The 23355-nt window shown below is 45.7% G+C and overlaps 1 protein-coding gene across 9 annotated transcripts in view; it reads left to right on the forward strand.

The window, feature by feature from the left end:
• The window catches only part of Aff1 (AF4/FMR2 family member 1), a 152144-nt gene that overhangs the window by 111953 nt on the left and 16836 nt on the right, over nt 1-23355 (forward strand). For 6 of the 9 annotated variants that reach the window (XM_010606726.1, XM_019204944.2, XM_010606721.1 and 3 more), the window contains 7 exons: nt 211-297; nt 1257-1293; nt 4391-4442; nt 14366-14420; nt 14542-14579; nt 16569-16725; nt 21688-22602. In XM_010606726.1, the coding sequence (XP_010605028.1) occupies nt 211-297; nt 1257-1293; nt 4391-4442; nt 14366-14420; nt 14542-14579; nt 16569-16725; nt 21688-22602 (1341 nt within the window). The remainder of the gene's footprint in view (nt 1-210; nt 298-1256; nt 1294-4390; nt 4443-14365; nt 14421-14541; nt 14580-16568; nt 16726-21687; nt 22603-23355) is intronic. The other 3 variants (XM_010606724.1, XM_010606725.1, XM_010606723.1) reach the window with 2 other exon arrangements.

Consider the following 23355-nt stretch of genomic DNA (forward strand, 5'->3'; position numbering starts at 1 on the left):
TTTTTTTTTTTTTTTTTAAGTTAGCGATCTTCAACTTTTGAACATAACTCCTTCAAGTAGGAGTTTCAGAGTGACTGAATTGACTGTTCAGGTTGTACCTTTCACTTGCCCTTAATCTACTCGACCCCCCCGTTTAGAAAGTTAGGCTAAGTGACCTTGAATATTGTATTTGCAATGCACTTTTTCTTCCCTCTCCAAATCTCTTCTCAGGAAATGACCCATTCCTGGCCGCCTCCTTTGACAGCAATACACACGCCTAGCACAGTGGAGCCCTCCAAATTTCCTTTCCCCACCAAGGTAACCCTCAACAGCAGGCCCAGTGTCTCCATGAGTGACGTGTGAAGTGTTGTACTTTATTCTGCAGTGTATGGGAGTAAGGGTCTTGGATTTGGATAGTCAGGATTCACAGTTTATGGAAGCCTTCTGGACTTTGCAGTGCATTGTTTCATGGAGGGCGCTTCCTGTGAAGACAGGAAACAGTTCTGGGAGAATGGAGTGAGGGCGATGGTCTGATTCCTAGTTTTACGTGTGCACACACACGTTACATGTCTCCTATTTCCTAAATTTTCTTGAAGGTTAATGTGATCGGCTATATTAGTAGTAAATGAACTGCTGAAGAAGGCATTTCTGTAACAGCATTTGTGAACAGCGGATACAACAGCCATCTTTTCTTGGCTTGGACTTTTGAATAACCTTCAGGAGGTAGCCATAGCACGGTCCAGCCTGGGTCCTGTCCACCTGCTATTTGTGCACATGCCTTCATAGCTATTGTTCTCCGTGATTCTGTTCCAAAGGCAATTAGTGCCTAAAAACCCAAATTCACCACATCAGCTATTTTACTCCTTTCACAGTAAGACTTTTGTAAGGAGAGTCATTATTACTGGTTTTAAAATAAAGCCGGAAACTCTGTAAAAATGTCTTATCCTCAAGACCAAAGAAAAAATAAACTCCAGGAAAAAAATATAAGCAATAAAAGCTACTTTTTATAAAAATTAGGTTAGTCAGTATTTTAAAACTATTCATGAAGATTCGTTAAGATTGATGGAAAGATAGTATGAGGGTCTTAGAGTGAAATATATAATCACGTGGTGGGTAATATAAGTGTTCTCTATTTCTCTTTTTCTATAACTTTAAGAGTTTTTCATAAGACTATCCTTTTAATATTAAAAGCTACAGTTTTGTCTTCAGATTTATAACCCTACTATTTAATAATCCATAATATTTTAATAAGTGGAGTTGTTTTTTTCTTTCCCTAGGATTCTCAGCACATTAGTTCTGCAGCCCAAAACCCAAGTAAGTAAATGTCTGGAATTGTTTATTGCACTGGAGAAGAACACATGCTGTTTAGTGGTTTTAATATAACAACATTAGTAGCAAATACCCCAACAGAGGTGAGGCTTTCCTAGATTGAGAGAAAAAAGGATCAGAACCATTAAACTGCTCTTTAGGTGGAATTTAAGAGCGTTGCAAGGAGCTATGGTATTGAAGATGTTGTAGTAATATCCTAAACAAGTATAAGTTGGTGCTGCATGAGTTGAGATTATTCTCGAATGTGAATGTCAAAGGGTTGTACTCCAGGAATTGTGTACAGTAGGGATATATTGCTGCATTGGGTTGAGGTGACTTGTGTGATTCTTGTGTTTTTTAAACAAACAGATTTTTATAAGGAAAATAGCACACAGCATCGCTGGCCCCTTTATATCTTTTGGCCATGCAGTTCTTTCTCTTTTTATGGATTGTGAAATACTTGAAATACTTGAGAGCAAAAGGAGGCTGCCTGGTTCCAGCGTTTGTCTTCAGCAGTAACTCCCCCATCAGTAAATCATTTGCATCTGGGCTAAAGCCTTAGATGACTTGGATACCGCCAGTCATTTAGTTTGTCAGAACGCTTACTGAGAGAGGAATAAGACACTTGCACAGGTGCACTAGCATGCAGTGGGAATGTGGTTAACTGCTGCAGGGACAAAGTGTTGGTCTTCGAAGAGGAGGCACAGGCCACAAGCAAGGTGTCTGATGCACACTTGTGTGTTGGACAATAGACAATCATGATTCCACTGATGGAGACAGGGCTCCTAATCTCCCCCTCATTCTTTTCCCTCATTTCCCTGTTTTTCTTTGATGATTTTGGTATTTGAGTTGTAAGGATGTGAGGATAGGAGAGAAAATAGCAAAGCAAGAAACAGAAAACCTTCCCCAGAGCAGGACTGAGCAAGTCCCCAGTGAGAGTCAGGTCTGCCCTGCAGCTTTCTCCTGTAAATAAAGCTTTATTGAGCCCTGACCAGGCCCATCAATTGATTCTGCGAGGCAGAGCACACAAGCCTGGAATCCTGTATTTACTCTGAGCTTTATAGAAAAGGTTTCCCATCCCCTGAATAAAATCTGGCCTGAACTGATAACTAAATTTTCCCAAAGACAGGCAACTAAGCCTGCCTAACTCTATTTCCACAACATCGCGTAAGCCACCAAGTTAAAGTGAACTGAGACTGGTGGCTGCTTACGGAGTGGGAAGTCACATTTCAGCAGCCAGCCCCAGGAGCGAGCAGGTGCTGGGAGAGTGGCACAGGGCAAGGGCTGGCCTGGTGTGGGCAGGATGCTCACATTCTCTCGCCCCTTGCTCTCTCCTCCTCCATCTGCCGGGGGTACCAGGTTCTGTGCCTTCCCCAGATTGCTCGTGTCTGGGTAATGCTGACTCTTGCTGCAGGAAGGTCTTTATCCCATTAGACGGTTTGACTGAAGCTGAGCTCATACGGCATGGTGCTTGCTTCTCTGATGAGAGCTTGCCATGTGCTGGTGGGGAGCCTGCAGGTCTTTGATGGTGTTGCCTGTTGTCTCTTTCCTCTGGGAACTGTGTCTCTGAGAAGGGCCTTGTGGTCTGCAGAAGAGTCAGGGTGTCTTCTGTCTGAAGAGGGGGTGAGGTGTGGATAGATGTGGCTTCCAGTGGAGAGGAGAGCATGCACCTGAGTATGCCCAGCAAGTAGCTTTGTTTTTCGTCCACTGGTCTTCTGGTGCTGGCACAAGGACTTGGGAGTCTGTGAAGTGGGACGTGCTGGCAGGGTGACCTGTGTGCACTATGTTCATGTCATGTTGGCAAAACACAGCTGCCAGGGTCCCTGGAGGCCGGGGGACTTGAAGCCCTGTCAAGGGGACCTGTAGGAGCCGCTGTGAACAGTCAGAAGAATGACTTTTGTCCCCCACATTTGTACTTAATGGTCCTAGCTATCTACACAGGTGGGAAGACGGTTTCAAAATATCATCTTGAGAGCTGCTAGCACAAAGATAAAAACCCAGGAGAGTCTGCCCAGGCCGTCTATGAGAAGAGCACTCACTCTGGCTGTGAAGCACCTACTGTTTTGCACATCCAGTCTGTTTCTGGTCCCTCTGCCTTGAGTCTGCACAAGCAAGGCTGCCTCCAGCTGGTTTTGTGGCTTCCGTGCTTAACATTCCCTGCTCCCTTCCAGTCATACCCGGCAGCAACACCAGACTCTCAGGCACGCTGTGTCCCCATGTAGATGATGGGTGGAGTCTCACTGGCCAGCAACTAGAGCGGGAACTTCCCATCTTGGTGTCAAGTGCCTCGGAGACCTGCCCCTCACTGCCTCACAGTGTCACCCACGCAGACCCGGCACCCAGGCTGACCCTTCCCAGCAGCAACTTCTGTCCCTCCCGCTTCCTTTCAGTTGTTCACCCTCCTGCCTGCAGGCCCCTCCTGCAGAATCCCGCGTCCTTGGGACACAGTCTGTTGTTTTTTTCTCTGACTTGCCTTCTTTGGTCATGACCGATAAAGTGGCCATTCTCCAGATTCCCAGGAGAGTCACTCTGTGTAGTTGATTGCTGATCTTTCCCCACGCTGCCCGGGGTTGTGTACATGTGTGTTCTGTTTCACGTCCCTCGGGCCACTGTACCCTCATCGAGGCCTAGGCAAGTTCCTTGTCCACACTACCTCCGCCAGGCAGTCAGTGACTGCTGTTAGGGGCACAGGGACTGAAGAATGGAGGGACAGAAGGGGTGGAGAGGCCAGACACTAGATAGCCACAGGTAAACCTGGGCTGCCAGTGAGGGCATCGCTGGCACAGTTCTTCCGTGGGACCCCTCGACTTGGCCCCAGGATCCAAAGAGACCTCCCACGTGGGAAAGCTTCTGGGAAGGCCGGCTGCAGGCGCTGCTATGGACGGTGTCTTTGTTTGGGTCTAGAGAGAGTTGTTTCTGAGCATGCAGGGCAAGTGTCGCCTTAGAATGGCAAGATTGTACCGAGGACAGGAGACAGCACTGTGGTTGACAGAATTTACCCTAAGTGCTTGGGGCCAGGGCGTGGGGGGGATGCGAAAAGGGAACTCGTAACTAACACCTCATAAATACGTGTGACTGTGTGGTTCTGTCTTCCTTCCCACAGAGCAATATGATCAGCCTGCCAAAACCCACCCCAGTTCTCAGCAAGGAACATCGTAAGTAAAATGCCTTTGTTTACTCAGAGCTAAGGCATCTGTACCACAGGAGAGCGTGGGGTTTGCTGAAAAGAGGGAATTTTGAGCTGTTATTTACATATTGACCGGAAAACAGGGTTTGACTTCTGAGCTTTTAGTCAATAGCATTAGCTTTTAGAAATAAAATGTTCAGGAATGTGTACAATATGAGATTTTCTGCCACTTTTTTGGCCTAGTTGTACTAGTAAGCATCCAGCCTTTTTGCCCAGCTCTTCTTTATTAAGGCCAAGCAGGTCCAGGTATATTTTGGGTTTTGGGAACATTTACACTTCCTACTACAGATTTTTAATTCTGCATTTGATCCACTTCATTTCTTGAAGGTGTTGAACTTGTAGTTTGTTCACTTTCTTACCCCAGGAAGTGGCTTTTCAGGATGAATGAAGGAGGAGCCCTGTCTCCTTGCCCCAGTCTGTGACAAGCATTAACTTGCTGGCTTGCTAGACAAGAGCAGTTCAGGTGCACCAGGAGCTCAGGCTCCGGTGTTCCTCTATTTTAGGCACAGTGTTTGTTCCATGTATTGTGGAAGGTAGGGTTGCTGTGGATTAGTTTTAAAACTGTAGCTGAGTTGAAGTTGTTTTATTTAGTTGCCATGGCTGAATGTGGAACTGGGTTAAATCATTGTTCCTGTTCCCAAGCACCAGCTCCTTGATGCAATTTGTTTTCATTTCGACATAGCAAACTGAGCAAAAAAGAACAATGTGAACAGTTGGTGTTTTTATTTTGTTTTGTTGGTGCTGATGAGCTGATTTAGGTTTTGGGCACACTAGGCAGGCACCCTACCAATTGAGCTACATCCCTAACCATTTTTTAGTAACAATAAATTGATTATAGGTTGAGGGATGATTTTTTTTCCCCTTTTGGTACTGGGGATCCAACTCAGGGCCTTCACACTAAGCTACATTTTAGTCCTTTCTGTCATTGTTTATTTTCATGCATGGTCTCACTAAGTTTTTCATGCTGAGCTTGAACCTGTGGTCCTTCTGCTTCCGCCTCCCAGAGTGCTGGAATTACAGGCAGGTGCCAGACCTGGTTGAAGGATGGATTTTTCCGTGGAATCAGAATGTGTTTTGTTTGTTTGTTTGGTTGGTTTTTGTTTTGTGGCACCAACAGATGAGTTTTGTTTTTAATTTCCTTTACGAGGAAAAAAAATGTATAGCCTTATGTCAGTCGTCTCTTTTTCTCTTTCACCTTTTCGTGGTGGAAATTTTGCTGGTGTCTAAATTCTCTGTGGCACGTTGGCTGTGTGGGTGGCTGGAAAGGAGAAGAGGCTGCAGGTCCAGGACCACAGCCAGGGACTCCAGGTGACTGCCTTGCTCTCACTCCTGGGGCTGCTTGGCCTGTAGCCATACCCTGTGAGCACAGAAGCTGGGCCCTTTCTGGGGTGTCAGCAGGGGAGTCAAAGGCCGCTGTCCTGGCTGGCCAGATAGAGGGGTGGAGTGAGGGAGCAGCTGCACCCGGAAGGAAGTGGCTGTGACCCTGTCCTGTGTTTCACAGAGAAGCAGCCTCAGACTGGGCCTGCAGAAGCTAAGCTTCCCGTCCCATGGCTTGCAGGTGTGTTGGGGATGTCCCTGGGGTTCTTACAGCTGTACCTTCTAACATGAAACTTTATAACCTTCCTAAAAGCTACTCATTAATGTCATCTCAGATAGTCTGGGAGAGTATTAGGGGTGATCCCAGTGATTAGGGAAGGCTGAGAAGGTCCTGGGAGAGCAAGAAGAGGGAAGGGTCTTTGGAAGGATCACCGGAACTAGGAAGATAGGAGGTCGTATAGGTTTGGGACCAGCTGACAGTGTCAGAAGAGGTGCTCTGATGAGCTCGTTGTCAGGAGACTGGGTGAAAGTGGTGTCCCAATTAATTTGTGAAGTGGTCATTAAGTCTCCTACTGAGCACAGGCTAATTTGACCTAGCGTCAGCTCTGGGTTCCTTGTGTGCAGTTTAGCTGCTTCAGGGACAGTTGGATGCCAGGGAGGTGGCCTGGTGCATTCAGCATGTCTGGACTTCCGTTTACAGAATCAGTCTATATCTTCATGCTTTTCCATGCTGTTATTTTGTTTTTTCAGCGAAGGTCTCATTCTGCAGTTCCGGCTGGCCTCCAATGTCCTGTGTCGCTCAGGCTGGCTTCAGACCTGCAGCAGTGCTCCTTCCTCAGTCTGCTGAGTGCTGAGGGTACGGGTGTGCACCACCACACCCAGCTTTGGTTCCATTATTAATACTCCTTAGAAAACACAAAAGGAACAAAGTGGGCTCAGTGGTAAGGAAAAGGCTGTAAAAGATCTGTATTAATTTTGAATCTGTTCACACTGAGAGGCGGCAAAGCGTGGAAGGATGCCAGTGTGAAACACCTGCTGGACCCATTGCTTTTTCATCTTTATGTTTGAGCCCTAGTTGTTTTCTGAACATTCCCTCTGAAGATATCTGACTAGCGAGGATGTTAGGGCTGTTTGCCACTGAGTTCAGGAGAGGTGTCCTTGTGAAAGCCAGACTCCTGGCTTTTGAGTCCTCTTCCTGCCCGAGGTGTGGATTCATGATTCTCAGGGGACATGCAGAGAGTTTTCGTTTTCCATGGTCATTCACCTTTTGTAATTGTGAGCAGCTCCTTTCTGTGCATCAAGATCAAGGGATAATTTGTTAATACCCTACAAACTGTAAAGCAGGATACATGTATTGTTGCTGTTAGTAGTATTCCTCTGTCCTCTTACCTTGAAAATCGCTAAATTCTTATAAAAGGGTACCGTCTATTTTTTGGTTTTTCTCTATGAAATTATGGGTGCTTTCTTAGAATAAGAAAGAGAAATTGGCTGTGACAGCATTTTGAAGTTTTATTTGTATAGAAAGTTGCTTTGGAAATGAGAGAAATATCCAGATGTTAAGACTGGGATTGGGATGTTCCTGGAGTCGGAGGAGGAAGAATGCAAAATTAACAAAGGCCAGGATGAGTCTGATACTTTTCAAAATGAGCCTGAGTTTTCGACTTTTCCAATAACATCATGGGTTTTAAAGTATCTTGGTAAAGAACTATGGAAGACCAATCATTGTATCAATATTGTGGTATAAAATCATCACAACAAGGCATGGTGACAGCTAAATTATGCTAAATATCCTCCAGAATTAAGTCTGAAGACATGGCTTCCTTGTGCCAGTTAATTTAAATCATATATTTTTTGAGGAAATGGATTTTATTCACTTGTTTTGAAATGATAATTTATACCAATTGAAGATGTTTTACCTGGATTCTTAAAATTTAATGTAGTTTCTAATTGAAAGTACTGTTTTCTTTCTGATAGAGACTATCAAGAAGAAACAACAGGAAACTAAGTATAGAAAAAAACCCTAAAAAGTGACAGTGGAAACTGCCTGGTGAGCAAGCTCACACGCCGTCATTGCGGTGTATCCCAGGGCCTTATCCACCATCTTCAGCTACTTGAAAACAAAGCCCAGCATTTGCGCTGGACACTTAACAACCTCCTGAAGATCTGTGCTGAACCATCAGAACGGAGCATTCTTAAGACTCTTCAGTGCTCTGTACCTGGCATTTCTGAAAAAGGATATACTTTATTTGGAAGTGCTTGAGACACCGGGCTTGTGGATGTCTATAATTATATTGGTAGCCCACATACAGAAAAAAGTCTTTTGTTTATTTTTAAGAAGAAAAGACTACAAGTGTAAAATGAAGGACAACAAGGGCTTTCCTTCCTTCCTTCTCCCCTCTCTCCTTCCCTCCAGTGAGTTGATATTACCATTAGGCTAAGACTAACCGCAAATTTTTAAGATCAGACCTTGAGAAATTTCTATTCTTAAGTCAAAATAAACAGAAGGAGCCATTCTGTGCAGCGTTCAGAGATCCACTCGTTCACTATTACAGTTCCTAGAATACGTTAAAACCACATTTAGGAAATATTGGAATCCCTCAGTGTAGAATGGCTTCATTTCATAATCTGCACTGCTGGCTCCCACGACTTCAGGTCGTGATAGAAGAGTTTCTTGAAATACTCACTGTGACTCTGGGATTAGTACTGTTCGGCTTTAGTGAACAATAATCCTAAGATCCCGTAAGCGCCTGTTGAAGGGATATTCAGCGGAGGCTGACGCAAGGCCTCCTGCAGTCATTTCAAAGTGTTGAAGTGCTGGAGAGTTGGCCTCCTCTCAGGGTTGCCTCGGCACTCTCCCCTCCGCAGCAGCTGATGTGCCATTGCATGCAGTGTCCTGGGAGCTCCTGTAGAGGAGTGTGTGCTGTTGCACCTGACCTTAGACCAGACAGAGGTCAAATGAAAAGGAGAAGAAAACATTTATCAAGTGTTTATTATATAATAGGTGTTAAAATGATTTCAGCTCATGGTACTGGAAAAAAATTATGCTCCTGTTCTTTTTTTAATTGAGTTTATGGGTACATTTTAGGGATACAGTACAGTTCCATTCATCATTGGGATCTTGTACCTTTCCATGACAGGTCTTGGTTCTCATTTTTTCCCCTTGTCCCTGCCCTCCCTTCACCCCTCCTCCCCTCCCCAATTACAAACACTTTATTTCCATTTTTTCATTTTCTCACATTTTTGTCTTTTGCCTTATTAGCTTTCCCCTACCCTTCCCATTTCCTCTACACCTTTAGCCCTTTTCTTCCTATTTCACATTGTCAGTTATCTCATTAGGATCTTATGTACTATTATAATTTTTCACACCAGAGAAACTATTCGGTATTTACACGTGTGACTTATTTATTTCACTTTAGGAGTATATCCTCAATATGTATCCGTTTTCCTATGAATGAATCTGATTTCTCATTCTTTATGGCTGAGTGGTAACATACCCTTGACTATAGCTCAGACCAATAGTATTCTCAGCTCTTACTCAGGTCCGAGGGGCTCCTTCCTCCTCCCTTGAGCCACTCAACCTGTAATTATGAATGGCTGTGGTGCTTTAGCTACCTAAGGGAAGCAGTGGCCCATCAGATAAAAGTCGTCCTTGGCTTCATTTTGAGACTAAAGGTGGGTCACATAAAACTGAACCAGGTGATGGTGCTGATGTGGGCGGTAATGTTCAAGGCATGAGACCAGAGAGGTCTCAGAGGAGGTGACTTTTGATCTGAAGGTCACACTACTTGCCAAAACCCCAAAGAAGGCATGGGACCCTCAGGGAATAATTCTTTCGGTCAGAGGACTTTCCAGTTGATTTGCTTATGCAGAATCTGATTTCAGGGGAGATCTTGAGGATTCCTTTAAACTTGTGTGACTCATCAAAGAAGAAATGTTGTAATTCTCTAAGAACTGGTTAGCCTTAGGGCAGTTTAGACATTTCACCCTGTCTGGGCAGTAGAGCCAAGCAGATGTGCTACTTTCACCAAATATCCATGCTCTAGCCTTGATTTTGTCAAGGGGTTCTCTGAGATCATCTGTACTCCCCCCACTCCCCCGCACACAGGTTTTCCTCTGGTCACACACACTGGACCCCGCTGTTGTCTTGGGTGAGAGCCCTTCAGCAGTTTGTGCTGCGTAACCACGCTGTGTAAAACAGCGTCCCTTCCCTAGGCAGGTCACCCATTGGGAAAGTGTTCCCACTCATCTCCCTCCTCTAGGTTCTAAGAACCACAGAACATGAGTCTTTGTCTGCTCAGAATTAAACCTGGAGGGTCTTAGAGAATGTCCTGTGCTTAGTATTTGGAGTCAGCATGGAAGGAACGACATACACACAGACTTGGTGGGGTACCAGTGAATGATAGCGAAGAGACTTGACTTTAATATTTTTTTCTAGATTTTGTTTCTAGTTGAAAGTATGTCACTAGTGTATTGTTTTTCTGTTTCTTGATTTAACTTCAGATTTTCCTTTATTCATAGTGTTGTGATTTTTTTTTTTCTCATGTCCTCATTTGACTTCAAGATCTTCTCTTCACTCGTGGAATTTAAATAATCTCTTCACATCTCCAGCAGTGATTTTGCCTTGCCCACCATTCAGCTCTTTGACTGCATTCATCGTGTCCCGAGTTGATGTCTTTTCCATCCTGTTGGCTCTCCTTCCCCTGCAGGCAGGCTCTCCCTGTGTTGGGATCTGCCTTCATTGTGTTGTCCCTGGTACATACAGCTATAGCCACTTAGGATCGGCTGTGCTGCTTTCTTGTTTATGGTATGTAGAGCCCTCGTCCTAGTGTCTAGATTCTGTCGTCTCCTGCAAGGCATTTGCTGTCCCTCTTTCTGCACTGTGTCCAGGGAGATTTAGAGCCTGGTGGGACTGAAATGCTTAGAATGATGGCTGTGTGACAGAGCCGGTCTCTTCCTCCTTTCTTCCTGCAGTCCTTGCCCACCAAGTCCAGATTGGTTTCGGGCCTGGGGGATGCAGGATTATACACTTGTGCATGCTCGGCAGTGGCTTCTGGAAAGCGTTAGTTTTCTTACCATTTAGGCACATCTAATACCGTACCACAGTTGTGATTTATTAATTATAAATGTCTCCTGTGAGCTTGCCTTCACTTGCTCTTCTTCAAATAAAATAATCATAAGACACATGAAGCCAAGAAGGCGGTTTCCTTAAGTAGTTTTGGGGTTCTAAATTGAAAAGTTACAGAAAATTGGCAGTGTACGCTTTGGGTGAGTCCAGCCCTAGGAAATGGGAGAGAGAAAGGTCGGCCTGTCAGGACCTGTACGGGGCTCCCTCAGCAGCCTGGAGAAGGAATCTGGATAAAGGTGGAGGATTGTTTTGTGACTTTTACTAACCAGCAATGTCAGGAAGGGTCAGCCCTCCATGGTGGTTCACAGTCGCTTTACCTGGGCAGCTTGGCTTTCTAAAAGCAGTGCCATATGCGCTGAAATAATCGTCTTGCCTTGTGGTTAGGAAATGGATTAGTTATTTGACCAGTTAGTGTATAAGCTTAAAAGTTCATTCATTTTTATAGGGGGACAATAAAATACTTACTTTATTCCAAGAGGGTACTGGTCAGCTCTTCCTCTGGGTGTGTTCGGGAATTTGTGTTGATCCCATCTGTCAGCCTGTGTGTCACATGTCTGCATGAGCATGGAGCCTCATACGGATGGAATGGGCTCTGCACCGTGGCCTGGCCTGTGCCGTCATCATGATCTCAGACACACTAAGCAGCTGTTCCCCCTCTGGTAGGACCACGAGCACTGGGGACCTACCAGGAGGGCTTAATGCATGTGTGATGCAGTTCACTAGGCCGGCTCTGCACTGGCCCTGCCTAGCGGCCCCTGGTGTGGATGGGAAGCCATCCTGGGCCTGTGTTAACCTGACCGGTTTCCGTGTGGCGGCAAGATGGTCTGAGAGTCCTTAACCCTCGCTTAGTGGGGCGTAGGTGCTCGGTGTGACGTGAGTCCCCTCCTGTCCTACGCAGATAGTCTGTGCCTAGCCACAGGTATAATCCCCAGGGGACAAGCAGGGGCCTTCAGCAGCTGATTTCTTTCAAACTGTTCCTAATCTCCAAAAATCCTTCACCTGTGACTGACCAGACTCTTTCCCTTAGATGTGTCAGTTCTGGTTCTGTGTTTTAACTCAGAATGGCGTGCTTGATTTTTCCAGGACCGAGTCTTGCTTAGGAATTTTAGTAACTTCCTATTCAGTCGTGCATGTAATGTGTTTCTTACCCAAAACTTGGGAAGACGCCTCTCTCACTCCCTCACACCCCCTGGCATGCCGGTTTGTGTGGAGTCGCTGCCTCGAGTGCCAGCATCAGTGTCAGTGCCTGGACGGTATTACGGTTCCTGTTGGCTGGGTCGGCAACGCCAACACCACACCTATGTCTGATAAGATCTGTTTATGCTCTGTAAGTAAGTAATGCAAACTTTAAGTGAAATGTTCAGTGTGTACATTTTAAGTACATCTTCAATAAGTGGTAGGTTTCATTTGACTGTGTTGGTTTTCTCTCTCTCTCTCCCTTCTTTCTTTTCTCTAAAATATCTCTTGTGATTTGTTTTTGTAAGATGGGGGTCTTGCGACGTAGCCCGGGTTGGCCTTAAACTCTTAATGACCCTCCTGCCTTGGCTGAGGCAAGCTTGGGGCCATTGCACCCAGTCACTGTGCCCTCTGTTAAAACCTGAAAAGCTTTTGTACCTGCAGGCTTATTGCTGCTGTGTACGTAACTCTCTGAAGCAGAAATTGCTCTGGGAAAGCAATTTCATAGCACCTGCTACTACTCCCCAGGCACAAGTGCAGCTTCGAGCAAGGGGCTTTTTCTCCTACACCGTTGTGATTGTTAAACTCCAATCCCAACAATGGAAAGCTGTATTTCCAGCCTTGCTAAAGTAGGAGTTCAGCTTCTGTTTAATAAATATTGAGCAAGATCTACATTTACAAGAATCTGACAGTTTTCATTTTATTTAGGAACTTATCATGGTATGTGTTCAGTTTATTTGTTGATGAAAGTAGATCCTTGGCAGAATTAGTATGTTGCCTGGAGGCAGCCAGATATATATATATAAATATTATATAGATATAAATATATTTATATCTATATCTATATAAATATCAAGTTCTGTTGCTTACTTTCATGATAAAATATAGTAATTTTTTACCAGGGTTTCGCTAATAACCATGCCTGCTCACTTCAGCGGAAGGAGTGGTTTTGCAGTAAAAATTGTTGGTCTCATTATTGATGAGGTATATTTTAGATGTACTGAATGACTTTTTTTTTAATTAAAAAAAAATTTTTTTTTGAGACAGGGTCTCACTATGTAGTTGAGACTGACCTGGAACTCACTCTGTAGCCCATGCTGGTCTCGAACTCACAGCGATCCTCCTGCCTCAGCCTCCCGAGTGCTGGGATTAAAGGCGTGCACCCCCACGCCCAGCTGAATGACTTTTTAACTTCTAATACAATTGGCTTTTTTGGACCTCAGTGATACTCATGTAGACCCCCACCACCCCCTTTCAGTTTTACTTGCAACATTTCCTCAAGTAGTCAGGCTTACAAGATTGGAGAGAAGTGGAGGAAGCATTACTGAGTCACTCTTGATGTCTGGGTGTCTCTGTGGACCATGTGAAGTTCAGGGGAGGGAGGTGTCAAACTCAGAAAACAGGCAGGTTGGAGAATGTTTAGTTTTTAAGGTCGGCCATAAGCCAGAATGCTTGGGGATAACTAGCCCTAGGTTTGAGGAAATGAACTGACTTGTCTTCACTGGACCCAGAACAATAAATTTAAAGCATACTTTCTCCACAAAAAAATACTCTTTGTCTTATTACCTTCAACAGTGATGAGTGTTAAAGCACAAAAAAAGAGAATACTTTTTTGCATTTGAAAAATAGTTCTCAGATGGGTGACTCATGCCTGTAATCCCGGCACTGGGAAAGCTGAGACAGGATTGCCACAAGTTTGAGACCAGCCTGGGCTACATAGTGAATTCAAGCCTGAAGTATACAGCGAGACCCTGTCTCGGGAGAAAACAAACAAAAGAAAAGAAAAATAGATCTCAGTATTAATAACGTCCTATGGACAAAAGTAGAATATGGCTGGTGACATTTGTGTGGATCCATGTATCTCACCGTGCGTTCTGTTTCTATATAAGAGCCATCGTGCGCTTTGCAGACACTTGGCGTTCCATCCCTGCAGTGGTCGCTCGTGTATTCTGGTTCACTCAGAGGCTGTCGAAGAGTAACCTGAGGGTGTGATGTGGACTTTTCTTTCTCCACCTGTTTATAGTTTGTGCAGACCCTGTCCTCACTGATAAAGGGCTGGGGACCTGTCTCAGGGCAAACTGCCAGCTCCTTTTTGTCTGTCCAACCTGTGAGGAAGAGCGGGGTTGTGTCTTCAGGAAAGTAAGGCATTCAAAGGGCAAAAAAGCATATTCCTCGCCCACGCCTCCTTTGTCTCATAGGCTGTTTTCTGTTTGCTGTATGTGCTAAAAAGGTTACTAGACGCGGTCTCTGATGCTCTGTCCCTGCCATTGCAGCATGCTCGAGGACGACCTTCAGCTCAGTGACAGTGAGGACAGTGACACAGAGCAAGTAAGTTTTGCACCTCATGACACCTAGAGTCCTGTTAAATCCAGCCCGACTATCTGAGCTGCTGTCCTAACTTGTTTTTTGTTCTTTCCTGGTCCTTCTTCCCCTTATTGTGAATGCCTAGACCCCAGAGAAGCCTCCTTCCTCAGCTGCACCTCCAAGGTACGGTCTGGGGTCTCTCCCCTCTGTCCATCAAGCTCGCGTGTCTGCCCCATGGGGGAAAAGCCTTACTTGAGTGCTCTCATGGTTCCTGCAAGGGGAAGGAGGTGGAGGGTCCCTGCTGAGGGAGAAGAAGCCAGTTATAAACTGTTCTCAAAATTTATAAAATCGAATTTCTCGGTAGAACTTGTTTTCTACTGTGCTGGTTTTCTTAGTTACATGAATTTTCAAATTACTTCAGCTGCTTTAAAATATGACCTGCATTTCATTTTAATGTACTAGAAAATGATAGTGTTTTCACTTGATAAAGAAACCAGACATTTTAGAAAATGTGATGCTTTAAGTTTTGGAAGTGGGGGTTGTCTGACATTTCCTTGTAATAAACTTAATGATTTACCATGACAAATACCTGCCTGTCATGGCTGAAGAGTCAAGTTTACCTGCTCATCTGAGATGTGCCCTTGCATTCAGAGCTAAGACAGCAGAAACACCCTAGCCATCACAGGTGAGGTAGGGACAGGTGCCCATGCAGTCAGTCTTACAGGTTTGTAAGGTTTGTTGTTTGTTTAGCCCCAGTTACAGAATTTCTAATAAGTCCTGTCAGCTCACAAAATATGACTAATTAGTCTAACTTAAAAATAAAGGAAAAGCCAGGCATGATGGTGCACATCTGTAAGTAATCCCAGCATATGGGAGGCTGAGGCAGGAGGGTTGCCATGAGTTCAAGGCCAGCCTGGGCTGTGTAGTGAATTGATGGCCAGCCTGAACTTCATACTGAGACCCTGTCTTTAAAAAAAAAAAAAAAAAAAAAAAAAAAAAAAAAAAAAAAAGTCGCTAAAAAGTAAAGTGTAAAGGGAAAGGAAAAGCAAATCAAAGGCAGAGGTAAACTGGAGGCAGAAGTCCAGTTGAAAGTGTCCTCTTCTGAAACCCTGGCTCAAGTGTTCAAGTCATCAGGGTCACACAGTTGATGCCACATTGTATATGGACCCTGGAGAGTTGTACAGTGTGTTTGTCCTAAATTTACCTCTCTGAGTGATTTTGACTCGAGTGCTGTATACGCTATTTAATAATTTACTTTGCATATAGGTAGGTTTGGTTTCAAGATTATAGTTAATGCTGGACATGGTGGTGTATGCCTATAATCCCAGCACTTGGGAGGCTGAGGCAGGAGGATCGCTGCAAGTTCAAGACCAGCCTGAACGACATAGTGAGATCCTGTCTCAAAAAAAAAAAAAAAAAAAAAAGACAGTGATTTGCTACTTTAGCTAATACCATCTGGGACAGTGTTTTAAGATCATTTTGAAATTCTGTATGTGTCTAGCAGTGATCATCAGTATGCTTTCTCATGGACCTAGAGTTCCCAGCCTGTTCTTAAAACTTGGAGTACTCATAATTCCACTCAGTAAATAGAGGTGGATTGTTTTTTAGCTCACCCTCCAAAGGAACAGACAGCATTTATAGTCGGTGGTCATCGATTAGCGTGTAGTCAGTTCTCAGAAAGAAAGTGTAGGAAGAGTAACTTAACTGTTTTTTTCTTAGAAGTTCTTTGGCTTATGTTTGGCAGGGGCCTGCAGCCTTAAAGGGCCAGACGGTAAATGTGTCAGCCTTTGTGAGCCCCAGAAGCCTGTCCCAACCACTCAGCGCTGCTCCGGGGCGCCCATGACAGTGATAGCGGGTGTTGGTCCAATAAAATCTTATTTAGAGAAACAGGCATCCTGCCCAGGCCGTGGTTAGCCCAGTCTCCAATGTAGCTCATGTACAGCTTGACCTGATTTCAGCAGTTGGACTCCACAAGCTTCTCTTAAGCAGTTATGAATTGGTTTAAGGGTTTTGGCTGCTTTTTAGGCCACAGCAGGCCCCTCTGCACCAGCTGATTAGGCATTTCTGAGGCCCTTCCTTGAGGAGCAGAAGAGGCAGCGGGTAAGGAGGGCAGCAGAACTCACCTTGCGCTCTGCTGTGTGTCTTCTAATTTTATCCTTGGTTGTTCTGCAGTGCTGCACCGTTGCTGCCGGAGCCAGTGGCCTCTGCACATTCCAGCAGCGCAGAGTCGGAGAGCACCAGTGACTCCGACAGCTCCTCCGACTCAGAGAGCGAGAGCAGCTCGAGTGACAGTGAGGAGAACGAGCCCCACGACGCCACAGCTGCGGAGGTACTGTGTCCGCAGCAAGGCCCAGGCCCCAGGCCCTGTGCCTGCGGGTGACCCGTCGTCTCTGCTCCTGGGCCGTGTGTGGACTCATGTCGCACTGTTCTCCCTGGTTAGAGTGGGAGGCTCTTTCTCTGTTGCTGCTAGTGCTGTTTGGCAGAGGGGCTCGTCAGGACTGTTGGCACGCTATTTTCTTTTCCCTTCTTTTGAAAATGAAAACTTGCTTTCCATAGGCTGCCATTTAATATTTATGAGGATGCTCTTTGAAACTTCAGGAATGCATGAATTAAGGACAGGAGAGGAGACCATTTGAATTAGCAAACTCAGCCACGTGAACCAGACAGAAGTCCTCAGGAGTTCTAGTTCTGAATTCCTCAAAGCTGAGCGTTAAATTGATGGCAAAGTGATTTTTCCAGAGCACTATTCTTGCTCCCTTCTGCCCCTGTAAAACCGGGTATTTGTGTTTGCTTTCAACTCCCCCAGGAGACTCTGCAAGAGGAGCAGACCAGCAGACTATTTCTCTGGGGGTGAACACCCAAGGGAGACTAAAAGTCCCAAGCACTGAGTCTCTGGGCAGTCGTGCTGCCTACTGGCACAGGCATTGTTAGAACAGACAGCAGCGCTGCCAGATACCTTCGAACTTGGGTAGAAGTGTAAGGTCGTGCTGGGGGATAGTGCAGTGCAAACGGGAGGCATTTCATTCTCAGTGAGCAGCTCCGGCCCTATAAAGAAACCCAGCTGTATGTGCACACAAGCAGTAAGGTTTGCTGTGTTCTCTGCTCTTCAGGAACAAGGCATTTCTGCCGGAGCATTAACTGGACATGTCTGGAGATCGATCACTTGGTGAGGCACAGGGCAGGCTGAGAAAGCGGCACAGTGCCAGTGCCCAGAATTGTTAGGAACGTATGAGTGTACATCAGCAGAACCTGCACCCCAGGTGCTGTTAGATTTCACTGATTGCTCTGTCTTTCCGAGACTGTCTCCTTGTGTGATAAATGATTGTTGTTGAAATAATTTTTCTATGCCCCAGGGAGCAGGAAACCGAATATGCTATGCAGACATATTGTGTGATTTTCACTATTAGATTTATAAGAGCTTCGCTTTGTTTTACCTTTTTTAAGTGAGGAAAATATACTTGCTTGTTAGTATTGATTTTAAAAGGTATTTCAGCCAAATAATACAATTCAAATAAAATCAGAATGGACAAAGTAATCAATAATAGAAAATGGAAATTCAGTCGGTGGCTCGTAGTAAAGACATAGTTACGTCTCCTCCCTCAAGTGATCACTAGAATAGATTCAGACTCCGTAAGTATAAAGTAAAGCTCCTGTTTCACTTTATTTTTAAAACTGTCTTTGGGCCCGGGATTTAGCTCAGCGGTTCGGTGGCCTGCCTTGCAAGTGCAAGGACCTGAGTTTGATCCCCGGTATCCCCCCCAAAATAAATAAAAAAATAAAACTGTCTTTTTTAGGGAAAAAAATGGGATTTGTATGTTGATGTGGAAGTCCAGCTTGATGGAGGGTTCACATGTCATATACTGGGCCTGTCTTTCCAGGAGTATTTTCTTTGTTTACCCTCAATGTTCCCTAAGGTACCCAGTGACTTTTCTTGCCTTTTAAAATACCTGCTTCCATTTATAAAGGGTAACATGAATTTCATAATGGGTCATAGTTACTAATTTTAACTTTCCCGCCTTGTTTCTATCTTTAATGCTGAGAAGTAACTTTCTGTGGCTCTACTCTCGTTAATTTTGCTGGATGGAGTAGGCCCAGGCTCTCAGAGGCCCGAACACAGTTCACCGGCTGCTAGGCTGCCTCGGAGCATGGGATACAGCCCTGTGGATTCTCTTTCCATGTCTGCACAGTACTGTGAGCCTAAATGTCAACCAGCTTTTCAAAGTCTGTGGGACATAGGCAGTCTGTGCTGCCTAAAAGTATAGGAAGATACGCAAGCATGATGCATTCTAAAATAAACTAACTTTTGCCAGATTAAATGGTTAGGAGAGGTAAGGGACATGTAGTCAAACGTATTTAAGAAATAATCCTCACATTTTCCCCTACTTCGGAGCATTTGGGTGGCAGCCTCCCTGGGAGGGTGGAAGCTGAGAGCCAGGAAAGGCCAAGGGAGCGATGAAGAGCCAGACCTCAGTCCTGTCTGGTACTTAACCTCTTGAAAATTGTCTCACAGTTTGTTTCTTTTTTGGTACTGGGGATCAAACTTGAGTCCTTGGCACTGGTGAGGCATGTGATAGAACCACTGAGCTGAATCCCCGGCCCCTCACAGTCTGTTTCCAATCGAGCCATTATGTGAATACTTTCCCCACCTCAGTACCCAAATACATAATCTTCATAATCCCTGACCTTATCCATTTTACAACTTCATGTTGGGTAATAAAGATCATGGCCCTGCCTGTTCCCTTCATCTGGGCATCCTAGCTCAATCTGACCCTGAAATTGGGCCATAGTCTTCACTTTTGCACAATGTGTTACTTCTGTAATCAGGACACTCCTTTGGGGACTGTTAAATGTATTCCAGTATGGCTCTGTCCTCGGGGCAGGAAGGGCATGCAACTTAACTAGGAATGACTTGCCCTTGGGGTTCTCACTTGACTGTTTGTGTGAGGTGTGTGGCAGTGTTGGGCTGCAGCCGTGAACATCGTGGCAGGTGAGACCCATGCCACGTTGCCTGAAGAAGGGTAAGGCAAGTTTGGTTCCCACTGCACATGACCTGTGTCCTACTGCCTGGTCCTGTTGGCCTCCAGTGTCCCCCACAGTCGGTCTCTGCGGGAAATGATGTTGACCCGGGGGGAATGGGCTGATCTTCTCCACCCAAAAAATGCCTGTCACACAGGGTGGTTTTCTTTCTTCTCTTGCTCTGAATTCAAGAGAGAGGTTGTGGGTGGAGGGTTGCTGTCAGATTAGGAAGCTATAAAGGAGGTATGTTATGGAGTAAGCAGAAAAGGACAAATTGGGCGGTTTCCTGCCCAAACTATGATCCTACCTGGTTTCTTTAAAATAAAATTTTTATTTCTGTTCTGTTATAAATCACACTAAGCCCAAAGCCCAAACTACCTACCAGATCATTTTAGTATTTAATGTTTCCCTGAATGAAAAAAAAAACCTGTACATCATATTTGTATATTTTACATTATTTAGGTCTGCATGTTTTTACAGATTTGAACAGCTATGGTATATTTTACTTGGATTGTCAGCAATCCTTCCCTTAGAATTCCTCCACCTTGGGGCTGGGGCTATGAATCAGTGGCAGTAGCATGCGAGAGGCCTTGAGTTAATCTACAGCACAACAAAACAAAACTCTGTCTCTCCTGGGTGTCCTTATCCATAACCTAATAGTTATCCCATATAAATTTTTTTCAATTGTCTTCCCAGTGCTTTGTGTGTGTAGTTTAGTCATTTGTACAAACCTATGCATGAGTTACTCATTCATAAAAACCACCTGTCAGAGTGGACCTTGAGAAAAATAAGCAAGCCAGTGAAAGACTGCCCTTAAAAAAAAATCAAAACAAAACGCTGAAGTCATCACTTGCTCAGTTGGACACTCATGTCTTTCTACATGATGCACAGCGTCAGGGCACCGAAGTGCTGAGACATCTTGTCTACCACTGTATGCAGGACCCATGGTACCACAGCAGGGAGGTGGAGGCATTGCTGCCCTTCTGTTCAGATCTCACAGTGTGGCTGAGAGACAAGGTGACAGCGTGCAGTGAGAGTTAATTTAGCAATAGTAGGATAACGTAGGGACTTCCACTAGGTGGCCCTGTCAGTCACACAGGTGACCAATAAAATCATCGCTGTCCACTGTGATCTGGGACCTCTTTTTGTGTCTTAACAACATAGGTGCTGTTTTAGATCACACTACCTGGAGCTCGAAACCTTCTATTTGCTTGTTTTGATTTTTTGAGACAGGGTCTCAGTTCAGGCTGCCCTTGAACACATTATGTAGCTCAAACTAGCCTCTAGCTGTGATCCTTCTGTCTCAGCCTCCTGAGTGCTGGAATGACAGGCATGTGCCACCACCTCTGGCCTGGAGCAAGAAACTTAATGGATGACTTTACAGAATCCAAGTGAGACTGAAGTTTTCCTATGTGACTTCACTTGCCTTTAATCGGGTAAAATGTGAAAATATTTGTGACGCACTGATAATCTTGTCATATATGAATGTTTGTTTTTAAGTAGAGAAATGAAACCATCTTGAAGATGGTCATTTTCAGTAGCATGATACCGAGGGGTAACTGCTGAAAGGTGTTTCACTCATAGCTGCTTTCTGAAAAGCCTTGCTGGAGGACACCTTTCATCTCACGTAACACACACACACACACACACACCTTTTTTCCACAGTGCTGGGGATTGAACACCCTCTCTTTCCTATCCAGCAAGCGTTCACCACTGACCCACACCCAGCCTCCTCCCCTATTCCTTATTGTGTTTTGAGACAGAGTCTTGCTATGTTTCCCATACTGGCCTAGAACTTCTGACCCTACTGCCCTCGTCTCGAATGTAGCCAGACTGAATTCCCCTTATATTCTAACAGAATTCTTTATAAGTCAAAAGGTATCGGTTCTGTTTACCATAATTTCCAATAGAAGCAAGGATTGTTTTTTATAATTTTTGTTGCTACGTATTTTACAGTACATGGTAATTACATTCATCATGGGGAGTTGGTACATGTACAGAATGCATCTTTTTTCTTTTTACTTCCCCAGGATTTATATCGATTTCTCAGCAGTTGTCAGTCACCTGTTAGTACCTACCATGCCAGTTCCCAGAGCACGGAGACATAGCTTACTGTATTTGAAGAGTTGTTAATATAGTCTCTCAGTTTGAGGAGAACGAATAGAATCTGAAGTAAGGTCTGGAACAGTTCCTTCTTCGGAGACAGGCCTGTGTCATCGAGCAGCATTATGGAAAAGCGTATCAGCTAATGCTCCTTTCTGTTTCCTGATTTCAGCCGGAGCCTCCAACAACAAACAAATGGCAGCTGGACAACTGGCTGAGCAAGGTGGGCCAGCCGACTACGGCCCCCGAGGGCTCAGGCAGCGCAGAGCCTGCGCGCCTTGGGGGCCAGCAGGGTCAGGGAGACAGCAACATCAGTGCCACAGGCCAGGCGCCTGCTGAGCCCAAAGCCCCGCCCCCAAAGAGCTGCAGCAGGGCGCCCCGGGGCCCCGCCGAGGTTCCCCACGCCAGCAGGAGAGGCGGCCACAAGTCCCCAGCACAGCAGGAGCTACCATCCAGACAGACCATTGGGACCAAGCACCCGAGGAGGCCTGCCAAGGCTTTGGCCCTAGCCACAGCGGTGGACACGAGAGCCAGCTCACAGGGAGACAGGGAGCTGGGCCCTGTGCCCTGTGGCCTGAAGGACCCAACCTGCAAAGAGAAGCCCAGGGTGAAGACGAAAGGCAGGCCACGTGCTGGGGGCAGCAGGGAGCCTGGGCCCACCACGCCAGCCCCTGGGGAAAAGCAGCAGCCCAGGAGCTGCGCCCTGGTCCCCACCAAGGACAGCACAGGGGCCGCAAGCCCTGAGCCCTTTGTGCTGGTCCCCTTGGCACAGGTTCAGGCCCAGGCCCAGGGCAGTGGCAGGACTAGTGGCTGCCGGCAGGCTGTGGTGGTCCAGGAGGATGGACACAAGGACATGCTGCTGCCTCCCTTAAGGAATACCAGGGTGCTCTCGCCGCTCAGGGAAACGCCTGCCCCCCACAGCCTGGTGGTGAAGATAGCGCTCGACCTCATCCCCAGGGTACCTCGTCTGCCTGGGAAGGCGGGCCGCCCCAGGAAGCCGGAGGAGAAGCCTCCATCCACAGGGAAGAGGCAGGAGCCAGAGAAGCGATGCTCAGATATCCCTGGCAAGGCAGCCAGGAAGAGGAAGGTGGGTGCAGTGCCCCAGTGGGTGGGGACCCGGCTCTCAGGTGTTTGTGGGGGGCTGGGAGTCTCTGCTCCACCCATGGAGCCCCTGTGCCCGCTTCCTTCTCCCCAGTCACTCATCGGGTTTCTGTCATGTGTAGAGGACACTTCCAGTGTAGAGTGGCATTTTGAGATTTAATTTTTCCTTGTGTTGGAGATCAACCCCTGGGCCTTTTGTGTTCTGCTGAGCTACTCCCAGCCCCGAGGGCCCATTGTATGTGGAGATAACCTGGTATTTAATGTCTGGTCCGTTTGGATTGCCTAGAAATTAGGAAGGTCTTACATGAGTTGAAATGTTTTAGTATTCAGAATTACTGAAAGAATTGCTATGTGTGACTTTCACACCCTAGTATGTGCTCTTTTTTTCTTTTTTGATGGTGCTGTGGTTTGAACCCAGGGACATGTGTATGCCAGGCAAGTGCTTTACAACTGAGCTCCAGCTGCTTTTTAAGATTGATTTTGAGACAGGGTCTCTCTATTTGCCCAGGCTGGCCTCAGGCTCTGAGTCTCCCTGTTGAGGGATATATTGCAACATCTGTCATTCATTAGGATTTTTTAAAGTTTTATGGAAGGATTTGTCATAGTTTTTTTTTTTTTTAAAAAAAGGGAAAATCCCTGCATTCTTTAAAACTCTCTGAGTTGGATAAATCAGTGTTTTGTACAGTCTCCTTGCCTTTATTCTGAATCATTGAATTCTGGATCTGTTTCTACTTTTGCA

Source organism: Fukomys damarensis, unplaced genomic scaffold, assembly GCF_012274545.1.
Source record: "Fukomys damarensis isolate Sample0158 unplaced genomic scaffold, DMR_v1.0_HiC HiC_scaffold_37, whole genome shotgun sequence".
NCBI classification, from domain to species: Eukaryota; Metazoa; Chordata; class Mammalia; order Rodentia; family Bathyergidae; genus Fukomys; species Fukomys damarensis.